Below are 16,152 nucleotides of genomic sequence, written 5' to 3' on the forward strand. Positions count from 1 at the left end.
AAAATGATTATTATTAAATCTATATTATTTTACCATCTTTATTATTTACAACACAATTGATGATTTCAACATTGCTGATCCGAGCGGTATGCAGGATGCCTGCACATGTCACATAACAACCTAGTCAATGGCCAGCACACCATTAGTCTCTCGTAGCTCAGTTGGTTTGAGCGCCCAATGGGTATCTGGGAGGCCATGGGTTTTGATTTCCGTCAGGGACTCGGATATATTTTTCTTTGTCCCTTGCTCTTGTCATTTTTGAACAATTCATCTTCATTAACAAAATGATCTTTATAGAAATGTCACAAAAAGCAGTACTGAGGTAAGAAATGAACCATCTTGTACTCTCAAAGTTAATTTAAAGTACTACTTTACATTTTAAGAATTCAGAGAACAAAATTAATTGTAAAAAGGTTTATACTCACTCTAATGAAGCGACTTTTATAAGTGCTTTAGAGAGTAACATAGGCCAAAGTTCATGTTCATTGGGCGTGGCTGGTAAGAGAAGTTTGCCGTCCTCATCAAATGGCATCCAGTCATCAACTGTCACTTTCCGCCAAGTACCCTAAATCAACAAAGTGTAAGTTTAACTTTAGAATTCAACTGAACCATTGCTTTTATACTGAAAACTTGTACTAGGTGGTGTTACATTGTAGAGCTCTGTTAGGTCTGTGGATGAAGCCCTGGTACAGGTGTGTGACCACTAATTTTTTTATTAAATGAAAGCTGAGTATACTTTCATGTGGTGTCGCTGAATCTTATGCTGTCAATGTGGTACATACTGTTTATAATGATGTACTGGGTGGCACTAACTTTTAAATCTGTAAACTGCAGTGGTATAGCGAGTGGTAGCAAATCAATTAATCGATGTTAAGTCGAAACATCTTCAGATCTTCCTCTGCAATCTTCGGGAAATTTCGGAAAAGTTTGGAAAATGTTCGGAATCATTCGTCCACCCTTCGGACAACATTTTCAAAATATTCAGAATTCTTTGGAAAATGGTCAGAAATCTTCGGAAAATCGTCAAAAACATCGTAATTAGTATGTTTATATAATAAACAGAATAATACATGGTTGCTATGAAATTTATCTTCTCGTATTCAAAAACCGATAACTCACTCGTTCACTGCGCTCACTCGTGAGCTATCAAATTGAACACTCGAAGATAAATTTCATATCTCCGCGCAACCATGTATTATCCTCTATTTATGCTGCGTGAGGTGAAACTAACTTGATAGTATGTGGATGGAACCGTATTTGAGTGCCTTTTGAGAACAAACAAGTTCAGAAGCTCATGCAAAACATTGTCTTTTTTGGTTTTCAGTAACTTACCATCCAGAATAACCTAACACAGTATTTTCCACCAGGGTTGTAGACAGGCAGAGGACTTCCTTTTGTCTTCTCTTTTGGCCAGATGTGACCCCAAGGTTTCCAAGTGTTGTCTTCTAACAATGCATCCTTGTCCTTCTCTCGGTCTTTATCCTTTTCCTTGTCCTTCTCTTTGTCTCCTTTGTTGCTCTCCTTCATGTCTTTTGTGCCTTTGACAGTCTCAACTGGTTCCACCTTGAAATGTTGCTTCCATAGGCATGTCACCTGACCAATGATCCAACGAAGTAACTGCGAAAATAGATCAAAGTAAGGTAACAATTAGCTATTAGATGTCCATGCTACTTCTGATGGTTATGTTAACATATCTCACTTCTCCAGGAGACTTGACTAACCTACATCAGTGTATTAGGGTCATGACCCCTGTCTTGTGAGATACACCCCATAATAACTTTTTGGAACCTTTTTTTGGGGAGGAGAGGCATGCCTGTCTCTCTCCCCCCCCCCCCCACCCCAATCTAAATTTCAAACTTTTTCACATTACAATTTTGAGATCCACACTTTGACGTTGGAAGTTTAATACCAGTCTTCATCTTTGTTTACAATTAGTCAATCTTAAGACAGAAACTACTGTAACTGTACATTATACATGTAATTAACCATACCTCACTGTTTGTCAAATGATCATTTACAGACAGCAAGTCTATTCCCTCTGTCAGGCTCTTTGGGTCTACAACAACTGGTGACTGCGGGGAAAAAAAATACAAAATTAATAAACAAAGATCTTAAAGTGTATATGACAGAAAATCTTTTATTGGCTTTTTTCTTTCGTTGATATGCTTAAATAAAGGATTGATAGTTAAAATAATTTGTGCAAAAAAAAATTTTCCGTCATTTTTTTTGCCTCCGAAATGTCGCACTCTCAGCCATCTTGAAAATTCATCAAACAAGTAGACGTCACAAAGGTGATGTGACATACCTTTTGTCTTAGCCGCGCGCGGCCAAAAGGTACGTCAGGTAACCTTTGTGACGTCTACTTGTTTGATGAATTTTCAAGATGGCTGAGAGTGTGACATTTCGGAGGCAAAAAATGACGGAAAAGTTGTTTTTGGACAAATTTTAACTATGAATCCTTTATTTAAGCATATCAACGGAAGAAAAAAGTCGATAAAAATTTCGCGTCATATACACTTTAAGCAACAGGAATAAAATATTCTTCATGATCGCTTTGACTGATATTGCTTTTAACATATCTCTAACAATTATTTGTTCCTCAAACTAAATTAAACAGGAATCAGCTTATGGCATATAAAATTATGTACCTTTTCTAGTATAAACTCGACAGGCCTCTTCCAGTGATCCACATTGCATTTTATGGAAGCTGGTAAATCTGTCCTTCCTTCAGGATCTTCATAAGGGTGCTGAAACAGCCAAGGTTAAAGGTGCAAGTTTAAAAAGATGTAAATCATATCACTTGTAATAAAAGTTAACAACAATACAGAACAATGTTTCGACCATTCAATGGTCATTTTCAACGGTCATTTTCATGTCACCAAAGTCAGATATTAAAATATGAAGTCCTGTCGCGAATGAAACACTGATCAGTTAACTTACTGGATTTGGGCTTTTTCCCTTTTCTTTTTCTTTTGCTTTGTGTGCTGTGTCCTAAAACAACATAATGTTAAATATCATTGTTAATGATACACAACTTACAACAGTCCAGGATAAATTGCAGGCAAAATAATATAACTGGTTAACTTGTATTTTGGTGAGTAACATGATCTACAGTATAGGTACACAATAGAACTGCATTCATCCACAGCAGGGCTACAAATGAATGACAAAAAAATTATAGAAGAAGATCTATACATAGTGTGTCTTGACAGTCATGATAAAATCTCAAACCAGCAATGACTATAGTTGTCCCACAACTGAATTGGCTATTTTTATTTTACCTTTTGGGCCAACATGCACGTGTTACAGTTGTTCTATTAAACTTGGTACAAACCATGAATATAATTAATCTTTAAATAACAATAGTAAATCCATTGCCTTACCCATTTTTCCTGGGCAATGTCCTGTTCAGTCCATTCAGGCCAAATCACTATTGGTTGCTTAGCCTTCTTACTTTTCTCATCTTTTTCATTCAGTGATCCAACTACACTAGGTGCCATCGATTGCCTAAAATGAAAAATAAAATAGCTCATAAAGTTCCGAGTTAGCAGAAGGTTGCACGTTTAAAGAAACCAGTCAGCACCAGCTCTTGTGAAGCCTCCTTAGCGAGGGGCCCCGCCATGGCAGAAGGCAATCGAGGTGTAGGGGCTGAAACTGTCTGCCATGGTTCCTCCTGATGACTTCCGGGCTGGATCTACAACCCTAGTCAGAAGAAGTTGGAACGCTTACGCTAGGAAGATAAAATATGCATAAACTTGACGCTTAAACTTTCTCAATGGTGCATACAAACATTTTAAGAGCCCCTCTCCCCCTTTCAATGTTGAACCCATTGTGGCTAAGGATTGTCTGTGAACCCATTGTGGCTAAGGATTGTCTGTGCAATATGTTCGGGAGCTCAACATTGAGAAGGGGAGGGGGGAGAGAAGGAATTAATTTGGTAATCGTGCCAACACTTCTGACAATAGTTGTAGGATTGGAGCTGCTGATTGGGAAGCACCGGAGTGTTTCACTACTTCTCTTACCTTAGGCGTGTAGATATTTTTATTGCTCAGAGAAGGTAAAGTTGTCTGGTGCTATAGTTAACATCAGCTTTCTACATTGATCAGATTTCTTGTTTCAAAAAAATATCAATCCAAATGTAGACTACATTATGTATGTATGTGTTCATTTTACTAATCTATTAAGTGATCTGGCTGGTAATTCAGGAAGTTATACTAAACAACAAAATTACCCTGGCCAATATATAAAGCAGCAATGTAAAATAACAACAATGAACAAGAAAAAGAAGCAATTAAGTATCACCTTCGTGTTCTAGTGTTGCCAGGATTAAGCAAAGTACTAGCCATCTTGCTTAAAAACTGACTTACAAATACGCAATCTTGTTTGATACAGGGATTCTTGAAGACACTGATGCTTAGCAAATAAAACTACTGTTAACTGTACATTGACTGTATCTTAGCAACTCAACTATTTAGAAATTAGTTTAAGAAATGTTGACATTGAAGACAATTTGCATATGTCTCCTACAAGACTCTGATGCAAGATGGATTAAATCCTTATCATGTAAGTAATTACTACATGGTACAGTAACCTGTGCAATTTTGAAAAATCAAATTTATGCCTTCAAATGGGGGCCCTCAGTCTGTGTTGTTGAGCTTTTTAGATTATTATTCACCAGTAGTACATGTATACACTGTATGGAATGCATTTAATTAGTTAATATCAAAACCAGACAGTTGTTAGTCCGATTAACAGTTAAAAAGACTAATCTTGTATTACAACATTTTCTTAAGAATAAGCTCTGAGCAAACACTGGCTTGTCTCACATTCAAAACCCATGCAGATCCAATATTTTTTTGCAGAAAGAGATTTTAGCATCTCACAATTTTAGGAATTAATTCACATGTACATGTGTACAGGTACATTGTCAATACAAGTTATTTATAACTAAAAGCCGGTGTGTGAAGCAAGTTATCAAAATTAATTTGTAAATCAAAGTCTCTTCGAGATACCGACTTTTTTTGCATGAAGTATGAGTCGAAGGTTTATCCTGTGTATTGTTCTTCGAACTTATCATTACGGTTGCTTTGTAGTTTAGTTTAACAATTTCCTATCTTCGCGGAGGAAATGCAGCCATATAATTTTGTCAAAAATGGCTCGTCCGCGCCGGGTATTTATACACATATTCCTCAACATTACACAAATAAACAGTGCAAATTTCACCGAGATCTGACAATTCTATACTTTAAAATTGCAAGGACCTTTCGAGGCAGTCGATTACGGCAGCGAAATTAGCAAATGAAACAGCAAAATATGCGTTCGACGCTTTGTTTTTGTGACGCCATATTTGAATTGTTATAGGTAGACCGCTGTTCAATGTGTTCAAGGCCGTATCGTTACGATTGCTCCACGAAAGAGCACGAAAAAAATACGGATATTTCCGACTACTGTCGGAGAAAACATTGCGTAAACAAATCGATACACTCAAGCTGCGTTTTTTCTGACTCGTCCCCAGTCGTCTTCATATAGCACGCGGCAATCTCTCCCTCCGCTGTATATTTGCCGCTTGCTGTATGAAGACGACTGGGGACGAGTCAGGCGTTTTTTCGCTCCCCGCCCCCACCCTCTTGCTTCTTCTGTTTTGTGCTGGCGTCCAAGTCTCTCGCCGTTATCACCGAGCGCTTATCGATCGAAAAACACGAAAAATAGAGGGCTGTGGACAGTCTATGCGAGGGTCGGATATCAAGACAGCTTCTTCGTGGGCTTAAGAAGGATTAAACAAAAGCCATATATACAGTGAATGCTATCGAATTATATTTGAAGATGAAATACAAAGGAATTTTGCTGTCTTTGACTGGAATTCCACTCGAACTGCGTAGATACGATCGCATGTTGTAAAGCCGATTCATGCAACATTGCTGTCAACGCGAGGTCACGTCCCTAACGACCTAGGCTGATGACGAAATAGAATGGGCGCTTGTAGCGACCAAATTTGGCCTAAAAAAGAAGCCTTAAAAGAAGCCCCCATCTCTTGCATTTGTTTTAACTTCAATAATATCTTTGAAAAGAGCAAGTTTTTTGGTATGGTTTATTTTTGACGTTTGTAATTTTTAAACGATGTAAGTGCTAGTGGCTATTTATTCGTGTTTTAGTTACGCAATCCATTGTTTGTGCGACGCTTTTTATAGATCGCCTTTCAGACACACGTGCGTCGAGATAAGAAAGCTGACATGTCACTTTTAACATTGTTATATAACGTTTGTAAATGTGACAAGTCACGTTTTTTCCACGAGATCGCGTGATCACCCACAGCGGAAAGTAATCCCTTGAGAAATTAAAATATTCCCTTGAGAAATTAAAAAAGTCCCTTGAGAGTAGACAAGAATGTTCCAAATTTTGCCCCACATAACTGCTATTCTCCTATTTTCGCTTGTAAACAAGCAAAAAAAGTCGCAAAAAACATATATTTTATGACAACAAAACATGTAACCTCGCCAATAGGAAAAATTCTTTAGTTGTCAAAACATTTGTTAAAAACTACAATCCTTGACAAAAGTCTTGGGACATTTAACCAATTTGACGAAAAACTGACATTGTACGTCCCTTCCCCTCCCCCTAATTCAAATTATGTTGATTTCTATCCATCAATTTATACCCTGAGACAATATCTCAACATTGTTTTGGGGGAGAAGAGCCGGCTCCGACAATTAAACAATGAGTTCTTAACGCAAAAAGATTTGTCACTGAACAGTACTCCTGTAATTGTCCCAAGGACAATACTGAGGGGTAGCCATTGAGGAATGGACAATCATCCCTTCTAGTGGAAGTACCTGTACACCAAGTAGATTGGTGCTAATTTAGAAACTGGAATGAAGGACGTTGTCATCGGTTGTTTACGTCGAGTTACAAAGCAATTATAACAAGTGATTATCGATTACTATTACCCAGAGAACAATACCGCAAAATACTTCGTGTACGCTGACATGTAAGAGAAACCTCAGTGTAACTTGGTAGGTATGACGTCATAATTTGCCGTATATTAAGCACTTACCCAAAATGTTAGCTTTATAGCATTGTGTCTGCACTTTACACTAGACACAATAAAAATCAAACTGGTTTGAAAGATTAATTTAAACCACAACATGCACCATGTACATTGGTGCAAAAAGAGGAGGCCAAAATAGCTAAATGTTATAAATTAATTAAGCTATAGAGATCGTTAATTTTCCATCATTGATGTGTTTTGAACTGTGCATGGAACACAAATTTATGTGTTCGTCAAAAGCAAACTTGAAAACAAAAGACTCATTTACTGAATTATTGCTTGCCTATATACAGTGTTAACAGGGTCTTTTTAATTTAGCGAATTAATTTTTTGGCATAATTTGATGTAAAAATAATATTACAAAATTTACTGAGTTGGGACACAGTGCAAGTCAGCAAGCCATGCGAGCCAAAAATTATCCCAATAAAAGGCTAACCGCAAGCTACAGTACCTAAACTAACTAAAGGCTAACCAGAGTGCTATTTAGGCTAACCAATGTGTTATAAAGGCTAACAAAATGGCTTGCATAGCTTGCTGGCTCACAGATTGTCTGTACCCAATTTTTCAAAACAGGTCACTTGTTTATCATTGTACATGAACAATAACTCTCTGTTGGTCCCTGTTAATCAACAGCATTAAAAAAAAAAAAAACAGAGAGAACTACAGAATACAAAGAAAAATCATTTGGGAATTGAAACACCTTGAAATCATATTGAATGCTAAAAAAATAATTAACTGTTAGCAAGGTGCTCCATAGAAATAATTGCATTTGATTGCCAGTAAGCGAAAAGAATAGACATTATTTGGGAAAATGCAAGCTCTCATTATGAGAAGTAACAAGTGAAAACTACAATGTTGAGCCAGTGTTTCCACATAATACTGTTCTAGAATATTACTGTACTAAAGGTTTCTGCATTTTAAGTCTCTTTCAGAAGTTTACACTTATATCCCTACGGGTAACTGAATACACAAATCAAGCCTCAAACTAAAGAGTTGTTAAAGCAATACCGGTAAATATATTATAAAAGCTCACAAATTTTTTAAGGAAATGTTAGACCATTTTAGAAAAAAAATATGTCCCATTTAATTTTGTTTCACACATAACCAAAAATTTTCATGTACATATTGAGTTAAGAAGTGTTTTTTGTTTGCTTTGTCACAAAGCTTTAAGGTAAACAATAAAGCAGTGATATAGGTTCTATTGTATTTCGAGCCTTTGTCATAGGCTGTTATTTCAACTAAATCCAAACATGTCACCAGTTTGGACACGAAATGAAAATATTCCAAAGCAAATATTTTTCATAGACATTTGTAAAATGCAATAAATATGCAGATTTCAAAGTTCATTCTACAAACTTTAAAAGCTCTCTTATAAAATTAACACTTTTGTCGATAAGACAAAAGTTTTGTTGTTAAAAAACGTAAAAGATACCTTAGCTGTAAACATTACACTTGATCAAACTGTGTGTACGAATCTTTTGTGCCTAAATCCGCATGAAATCTAGAAGCTTTACAATCGATTAGCGTTCGGTTCACGGAATTTGTATAATTTGTGCTACTTTATAAGGAAACCTTATGGTTTCGTAGATTCTTGTTTTCGACATGTTTTCTTTTAAGTTAATCCTTGCTGCCTTCAAAGATTAGTACTAGAAATGCACTGATCCCTCCGAAAAAAACATCTAAATACTTTATCCGTGACACATGACATTTGAAAATGAAACTTACATGTAAGCTTACACAGGTTAACTAAATTCAATTGAAATCATCAGGTGTTAATTCTGTTCTACTAGCAGCAATGAAAGGATTTCAACTTGCCTAAATTTGGCGGAGGACACCGTTGCAAGCCTCAAGTCTTTCCATGGGGTTTGTCCTTTAGAACTCATCTTTATAAATTCAAGCGCGAGAGCCCGGTGAACAATTGCCAAACTTGAAATTAGCTTTTACAAACTTCCACCGGTTTGTTTGCAAGCTAAATTATCAAGGCTGTCTCAACAAGACACATTGGTCAACGCGCCAAATTCTCTTACGATCACTATTAAAACGATGGTCCTTTTGTCTACTTTCATTTCATTATTGTTCTCATGGAAACGGTCCGGGAGGGCTCAAAGTTCTCGTTTCACTCCAAGGAATTCAACCACAACCTATAATTAGCGACCGGACGTCACAAAACGCAACCAGACACTCAAATGAACTCTAAAACCAATATTTCATGCAAAGGAAACACGAAGGGACGCTATTAAAGCTGTATGTGAGTTTTCAGAGCGGTTTTGGCCTTCCAACCTGTGATATCACGGCGACAAACCTGCAGTCCCAACGGGGACTCATTTTGAGCATGTAAACTTACACAAGCTTGTAATGTGAATGAAATTACACTGTATAATCCTCGCGATTTGCTTTTATTTCTTAACTAAAAGCATAATTAACATTGTCAAAGCTTTGTTCTAGGTTTTTATTAGAGTTGGGGCTCGTAATGAACAATTAAATCGGCAAAAAAACTTGACATAGCCATATTGTGTCTGGCAGTGGTTGTAGCGAGATCATCCGCCATGCTGCATGGTCAGTGTCAACAAAATCTTATTTTATGCCGTCTACAAAAGCAGTAACGGAGCTTCAATTTGCATTAAAGCGAAATTCTATCGATGGTTACATTTTTGAACAACAAAAAATATATATTTCAACGCTATAAAATAAATAAAATAATCTACTCAGAAATGGACATGATCGTCGGCCAGAGCTTCGCTGTTCTCTCGCAGACGCGCCATTTGAGCGCGAATTTCGACTGTCACAAACTAAAATACAAATCAAGTTCACTTACTCTGGTATAGTTCTAGCCGCAGAAGCAACCCTCTCTCTGGATTCTTTCTTTTTCATCGCCTTGGAGGCCATATTTGCCTAAATTTCGAGGATTTTTAAAGACAAAAGTTGATCTTTGTCAATGAAAGCAAAGCTTTGTTGTCACGTCAACCGAAGGAAACTCGTCCCAGTACTCTCCTCGGCCAGGTAAAGCGCGCTCGCGCGAAAAATAAAGTTTGTGGGAAAAAGAAAAAATTGCAAGGCCGATTGAACGGTTTGGGGCTGTATTGAAATTCCAATATTTCGGAAGGCACGGCCTTCCTTCTTCAGGGTCTTACAAAGAATGACTCTAAAGGTCCTTGCAAATTCACGTTTGTGGGAAAAACTCTGCTCAATTTTCACGTCGCATAAAGAAGCATTTTAAAGTTACCTGTCAATATTACCAAATCTTTCTTTATCTCGATATGCATTCATTTTTCTTGTCCTTATTTACATCACTTCAAAGCCCTTGTCAAAGTCCCCCTTTGACTTTTATAAATGACTCGATTTAGCACGACAATCTGAACACCCACCAACTGAAGTAAGTGACTCTCGTTGATCTTTTTTTTTTTTTTAGTTAAGTGCTACGTTTTAAACGATTGACGGTCTTCGGCGAGTGGTGCTTAGAAGTGAATTGAGATGAACATGAACATCCATCTTTTATATAGGCACAGCCGTGTAAATGACCATAAGCAGTGGATAGGCCTGGAGTTCGTTGACTCCTAGAGGACGGTTGAGAAGCGGAAAACGTGGCATGAGCTGGTTGGGAAGTTGTTAAAGACACCCCTCTGTACCAGTCCCAGTGGATAGTGGATTATTTTCCCCTACCCAGTAGAAATTTAGTCTCCCCGTTACCCAGCGAATATTTTTATTTTACTCGCCTATTTTTATGTTTCCGCAGTGACTGTGCCGTGTGACTTTTGTCGAAGAAACCTCTTTAAAAACGAGTCCAAATAAGCCGACCCAGTGGGAAATTGGCAAACCCGGTGACTTTTTCCTGAAAGCCCGGTGAAGATAAAGATTCCACTGGGTCTGCTACAGAGGGGTGTTTAAAGTGAACACCGGCAAACGCCACCACCCCTTCCCATTCCCATGGACCGGGGGGGGGAGGTGTAGAGAGTACAGACAAGAGACTTACGATATTTTCATAGTTGGTGACACGGGATCTCCAGTAGCAGTCTGCTTCTTCCATTGCGACAAACGACTTTTTAATAGCTTGGTTCTCAACACTTCAGATTGTAGGTTGTTTGTCGAAGAACTTGATCGCGGTGATGTCGCCGGAGAGCGAGGACTTGTTGGAGTCAATCGGCTTTCCATGTTGCTTTTACTGATAGACAGTGGATTCCTTGGGAAAATTAAAAATACCTTATTGGTACTTAATTTCGCGGGTCTTAAAATTTGCTGTAAAAAAATCGCGAAATTAAAGGCCCGCTTACAAAAATCACCGCAAAATTTGAACCCCAGGGGGGTACTCCGGGATCCAAGTGACGGGGATGTGCGAAGGATTTTTTTGGGGTCGAAATTTTCGATTCCGGGATTTTTTTGGGTAGGAGAATTTGGCAGGTATTTTTTTGGGTGACTTAGGGGATTTTTTTGGGTATTAAAATCAAACTAAAGTGCCTTGGCGCGGCCTTGGCAATTTAGGGGTAATTTGACTAGGGATTTTTTTGGGCGTTTTTTTTGGTCCAGGGATTTTTTTGGGTAATGTCGGAAGACTTAGGGATTTTTTTGGGTCCTGAGTTTTGCCTCCATTCGATCATCCCCGTCACTTTGATTCCGGAGTACCCCCCCTGGGATTTGAACAAGGAAACGAACAGTCCGGGTTGGAGCCGTTGCCGGGGTCATTGTGTTATATTCTTGGGCAAGACACTTTACTCTGATAATGCCTCTCTCCACTTAGGTACTGGCGAATTTACTGCTGGGGGGTAACCCTGCGATGGACTACAATCTTGGACAAATCTGTTGAAACACTTAGCAAATTTCCCTTATTTAGCCAGGTTGTTTTTCCCCCCCCCTTTTTCAAGGGGGGATTTTTAACCCGCTTGCAAGTCAAGTCATTTGTGAAAAATGCGTTAAATGCGTATGTGTCAACTACTTTTGTCCAAGATTGTAGTATCACATCCAGGGAGGAGTAGAAATACTCCTAGTCGCTTCATGTAAGGGAAACCGGGATAAGCTCCGGCCTGATGGGCCACAAGGCTCGTATGCAGACAAGAATCCCAAACGAAAATTTTTGAAACTGCGGATCAATAGCCCTGCCTGGGGTCATTGTATTGTGTTCTTGTTCAAGACACTTTATACTATCACAATGTCTCTCTCCACCGTACCCCATCCTAGGAGTGTACAAGCTTAAGGGTACTGGAATTAACATCATAAGCTATAGAACAGTTTATGAAAGCTTGTAGCTCTACAAAGAAAATAGTAAATATTTTAAAAGTCAATAGTGTTTATAGCGAAAGTCCATGGTTAGGCGTAATTAGACTTGAGTTATTCGTGCCATTTTTGCATTTTTGACATAAATGACGGGTTAAGCGACGGGTTTTATCGTGTAGGCCAGTTTGAATGAGAGATTCATTTCTATATCAGTCGCTAATAGATGAAATATCGCGCTTTCCGCCGGATCCCACTTTTAGAAGTAACTATAATTGTTCGTCCGTAACTTAGTAACGAAGTGCGGTTTTGCGTGGTGAACTACGACCCCAGTTACTTTGGCTTCACACCGAGTTGACTTTGCCACATTTTCAAATTAAAAATCCTTACCTTTTTACAGCGTTAATGTGTTAATATCCCGGGACAAATAGAACAAATTGACTTCTCCGTTACACACTTGTAAATTAGGAGTTGTGGCACAAACCGTGACAACTCGCTCGGCTCGCCCTGGCTCGCCTCGCTCCTTGTCACAATTTGTGTCCACAACTCCTAATTTACAAGTGTGCGCGGAACGCAAGACGCCTTTCTTACCCCCCTCGCGAAACGAGTTGCAAAAAAGGCGTTGGCGGCACCTCTAACGGCCCGCAGCAACAGAGAGCGCCACCTGTGTGCTAGATTTATTTTTCAATTGAACAAATATTTTTCTTTAGTATATGCAACAGATGGCTGCCGCAAGATATTCGTCAGAAGTTTTGCAAGCTATGATGGAGGAAAACCTCCGTGAATTTCAAAGAAACCCCCAAAGAAATTTGTCTTTTTCACTCGCCCACACCGATTTTAACGAATGGCTCCGTGTATGGAAAATGAACATACCGGAAGCTAACGAAAACAACAAAGATCTTTACATTTTTGCAAGAAAAAACAAGAAAAAGTTTTATGATCTTTTAGTAAGCGAAATTGATGACTTACGAAGCTTAAAAGCAAGCTTTGGACTTGAAGTTAAATTTTCGATACAAAGAGACGGAGTTACGCAACACATGAACCACTATTTCAGTGAAAGAGAACCGCACGTGTTTTCTAAAAACACCAAAGAAGAAATCGAAAAAGAGTTTGTCAGATTTATCGAAAAAGCAAAGGGAGAAATTGAGGCTTGGTCAGAGAAGGGCTCGGGGTGGAAAATTGAAAGAATAGAAATGGCGTATATCAATGTCGCGCGTTATCAGCCATTGAGAGGGGGGAGTTATCTGCCTTTACCACCAAAATTGGCAAACAAAAAAGCAGTTATTAACGTGCAAAACAGGGATAACGAATGTTTGAAATGGGCTTTGAGAGCTGCATTATTTCCGCCAAGAGATGGGAAAAATCCGCAAAGAACAAGCAGATACCCAGTTGACGACGGAATAAACTACAATGGAATCGATTTTCCAACGCCTCTAAAGCAGATTGACAGGCTTGAGGCGCAAAACAACAACCTTGCAATAAATGTGTTTGGATGGGAAGACGACTGTGTGATACCTCTCAGAACAAGCAAAAAAGAAAATAGCATTTCCCGTATAAACCTTATGTTAATTGAGTCAGGATTAATTCAGCACTACTGTTTTGTAAAAAAAAGTAAGCGCTCTGCTTTACGATCAGACTAAATCACACAACAAAAAACACTTTTGCATGATGTGCTTGACCGGTTTTACAAGAGCAGACTTGCTCGAAAAGCACGAAAAATATTGCAATGGAGTTAACGGCAGGCCAACAAGAATCGAAATGCCGGAAGAGGGGAAAAACACTCTTTCTTTTAAAAACTATCAAAAACAAATGAAAGCGCCTTTTGTAATTTACGCCGACTTTGAGGCATTGCTGAGAAAGATGCAAGGATGCAAACGCGAAACGCCCGAGGACCGCAAGAAGAGAAAAGAGCAAGGGGAAGACATTGAGGAGCTGAAGCCAAAAAGCTACACGGACAAAACGGAACAGCACGAGGCGTGCGGATTTTCTTACACGGCCGTGAGGAGCGACGGCAAACACGAAAAGCCTTTTGTTTACAGAGGAGAAAACGCCGTTGAAGTTTTTTTGAACTGCATTTTAAGCGAAGAGAAAAAAATAAGAACAGAATTGTCAAAGCCAGAGCCCCTTGTGATGACTTCGGAAGACTGGGAAAAATTCAAAAATGCAACCGATTGCCACATTTGCGAAAAAACGCTGATAAAACAAAACTTTTTAGACTCGTTGCCGGTTTGGATTGGGTATTATGGTGAACTTAATTACTTTGGGCAGCTTCACAAAAAATGTTATTACAGCACGAAAAAAGCGGAGCAAAGCCTTGGTACCGAACACCACTATGAGCTAAAAAAGCTGACACAAAACACACACATAGTGGCCGCAAAAAACCAAAAAAAATGTTTGAAGTGCCACAAGCCGCTTATCCAGCCGAACTACAAAGATGTGGTAAAGGACCACTGCCACATAACAGGGAAGTTTCGAGGAGCCGCGCACAACATTTGTAACTTGATGATGAGAATAAATCCAAAAAATGTCCAAATACCAGTTGTATTTCACAACCTAAGGGGCTATGATGCGCACCATTTAATGCAGGCAATGTCAAAGATTTCAAAAGAGGCACAGAAAGAGGTAAAATGTGTCGCAAACAACATGGAAAAATACATCACATTTTCATTTGGCGGACTGCGTTTTATTGACAGCTTAAACTTTCTTCAAGGAAGTCTTGATTCACTTGTAACAGCGACACCGAAGGAGTCATTAAATATAACAAAATCTATTTCAACACAGTCTGATGAAAGTTTTGAACTTCTTTGCAAAAAGGGAATCTATCCTTACGAATACATGGACTCATGGGAAAGATTTAGCGAAACAAGTTTTCCTGAAAAAGAAAAGTTTTACAGCAAACTTAATGATGAGAACATAACGGATGAAGAGTACAAACACGCGCAAAACGTGTGGGAAACCTTTGGCTGCCAGACCCTGGGCGACTACCACGATTTGTACGTTAAGACAGACGTTTCTCTGTTGGCTGACGTTTTTGAAAACTTCCGAAAAATCTGTCTTGAGAAGTACGGGTTAGATCCCGCGAATTATTACACGACGCCAGGCCTTTCTTGGGACGCACTTTTGAAAAAGACAGGCGTGGAGCTTGAGTTACTTACGGACTATGAAATGCATCTTTTTGTTGAAAGGGGATTAAGAGGCGGAATTTCGATGGTAAGCAAGAGATATGCAAAGGCGAACAACCCTTATGTTGAGGGATTTGACCCGAGCCAGCCAAAAAAATACATAATTTACCTCGATGCGAATAACCTTTACGGGTGGGCAATGAGCAAGCCGCTCCCAAAAAAGTGGTTTTAGATGGAAAAAGGTTATGCCGACAGAAAAAGAAATAATGACGAAAAAAGAGTTTGCAAAAGCTGGATGGATTTTAGAGGTGGACTTAGAATACCCGAAAGAGCTGCATGACGCCCAAAACAGCTATCCATTAGCGCCAGAGAAAAAGAAAATAAACAAAGAAATGTTTTCACCTTACCAAAAGAAAATAATAAAAAATCTTGATTTAAAACTGCCAGAAAGCGAAAAGCTTGTATTGACTCTCGAAGACAAAAGCAATTACGTCGTGCATTACCGAAACTTGCAGTTTTATTTAAAACAGGGAATGAAACTCAAAAAAGTGCACAGGGTCTTAGAGTTTGAACAGGAATGCTGGATGGAGCCCTACATCCGGATGAACACAGAATTCAGAAAAAAAGCAAAGAACGACTTTGAAAAGAACTTTTACAAGCTAATGAATAACTCGGTTTTTGGAAAAACAATGGAAAACCTGAGAAACCGTGTAGACATAAGAATAGCGCGAAGCGACGAAACAAAGAAAATAAGAAAATTAGTTGCAAGCCCATTGTATTCAA

General features: G+C 38.7%; 1 protein-coding gene across 6 annotated transcripts in view; it reads right to left on the reverse strand.

The window, feature by feature from the left end:
• LOC144656118 (androglobin-like) overlaps nucleotides 1-10,001 on the reverse strand; it is a 37,357-nt gene extending 27,356 nt beyond the window's left edge. For 3 of the 6 annotated variants that reach the window (XM_078516343.1, XM_078516344.1, XM_078516342.1), the window contains exons 1-7: nucleotides 9,861-10,001; nucleotides 3,384-3,507; nucleotides 2,941-2,991; nucleotides 2,649-2,747; nucleotides 1,992-2,072; nucleotides 1,333-1,617; nucleotides 426-565 (exon numbers count right to left, since the gene is read on the reverse strand). In XM_078516343.1, the coding sequence (XP_078372469.1) occupies nucleotides 426-565; nucleotides 1,333-1,617; nucleotides 1,992-2,072; nucleotides 2,649-2,747; nucleotides 2,941-2,991; nucleotides 3,384-3,507; nucleotides 9,861-9,931 (851 nt within the window). In that variant the 5' untranslated portion in view covers nucleotides 9,932-10,001. Of the gene's footprint in view, nucleotides 1-425; nucleotides 566-1,332; nucleotides 1,618-1,991; nucleotides 2,073-2,648; nucleotides 2,748-2,940; nucleotides 2,992-3,383; nucleotides 3,508-4,302; nucleotides 4,458-8,860; nucleotides 9,150-9,860 lie in introns of those variants that run through there. The other 3 variants (XM_078516347.1, XM_078516345.1, XM_078516346.1) reach the window with 2 other exon arrangements.
• Nucleotides 10,002-16,152: the final 6,151 nt, after the last annotated feature.

Source organism: Oculina patagonica, chromosome 6, assembly GCF_052425735.1.
Source record: "Oculina patagonica isolate OP01 chromosome 6, crgOcupat, whole genome shotgun sequence".
In the NCBI taxonomy this organism is placed as follows: Eukaryota; Metazoa; Cnidaria; class Anthozoa; order Scleractinia; family Oculinidae; genus Oculina; species Oculina patagonica.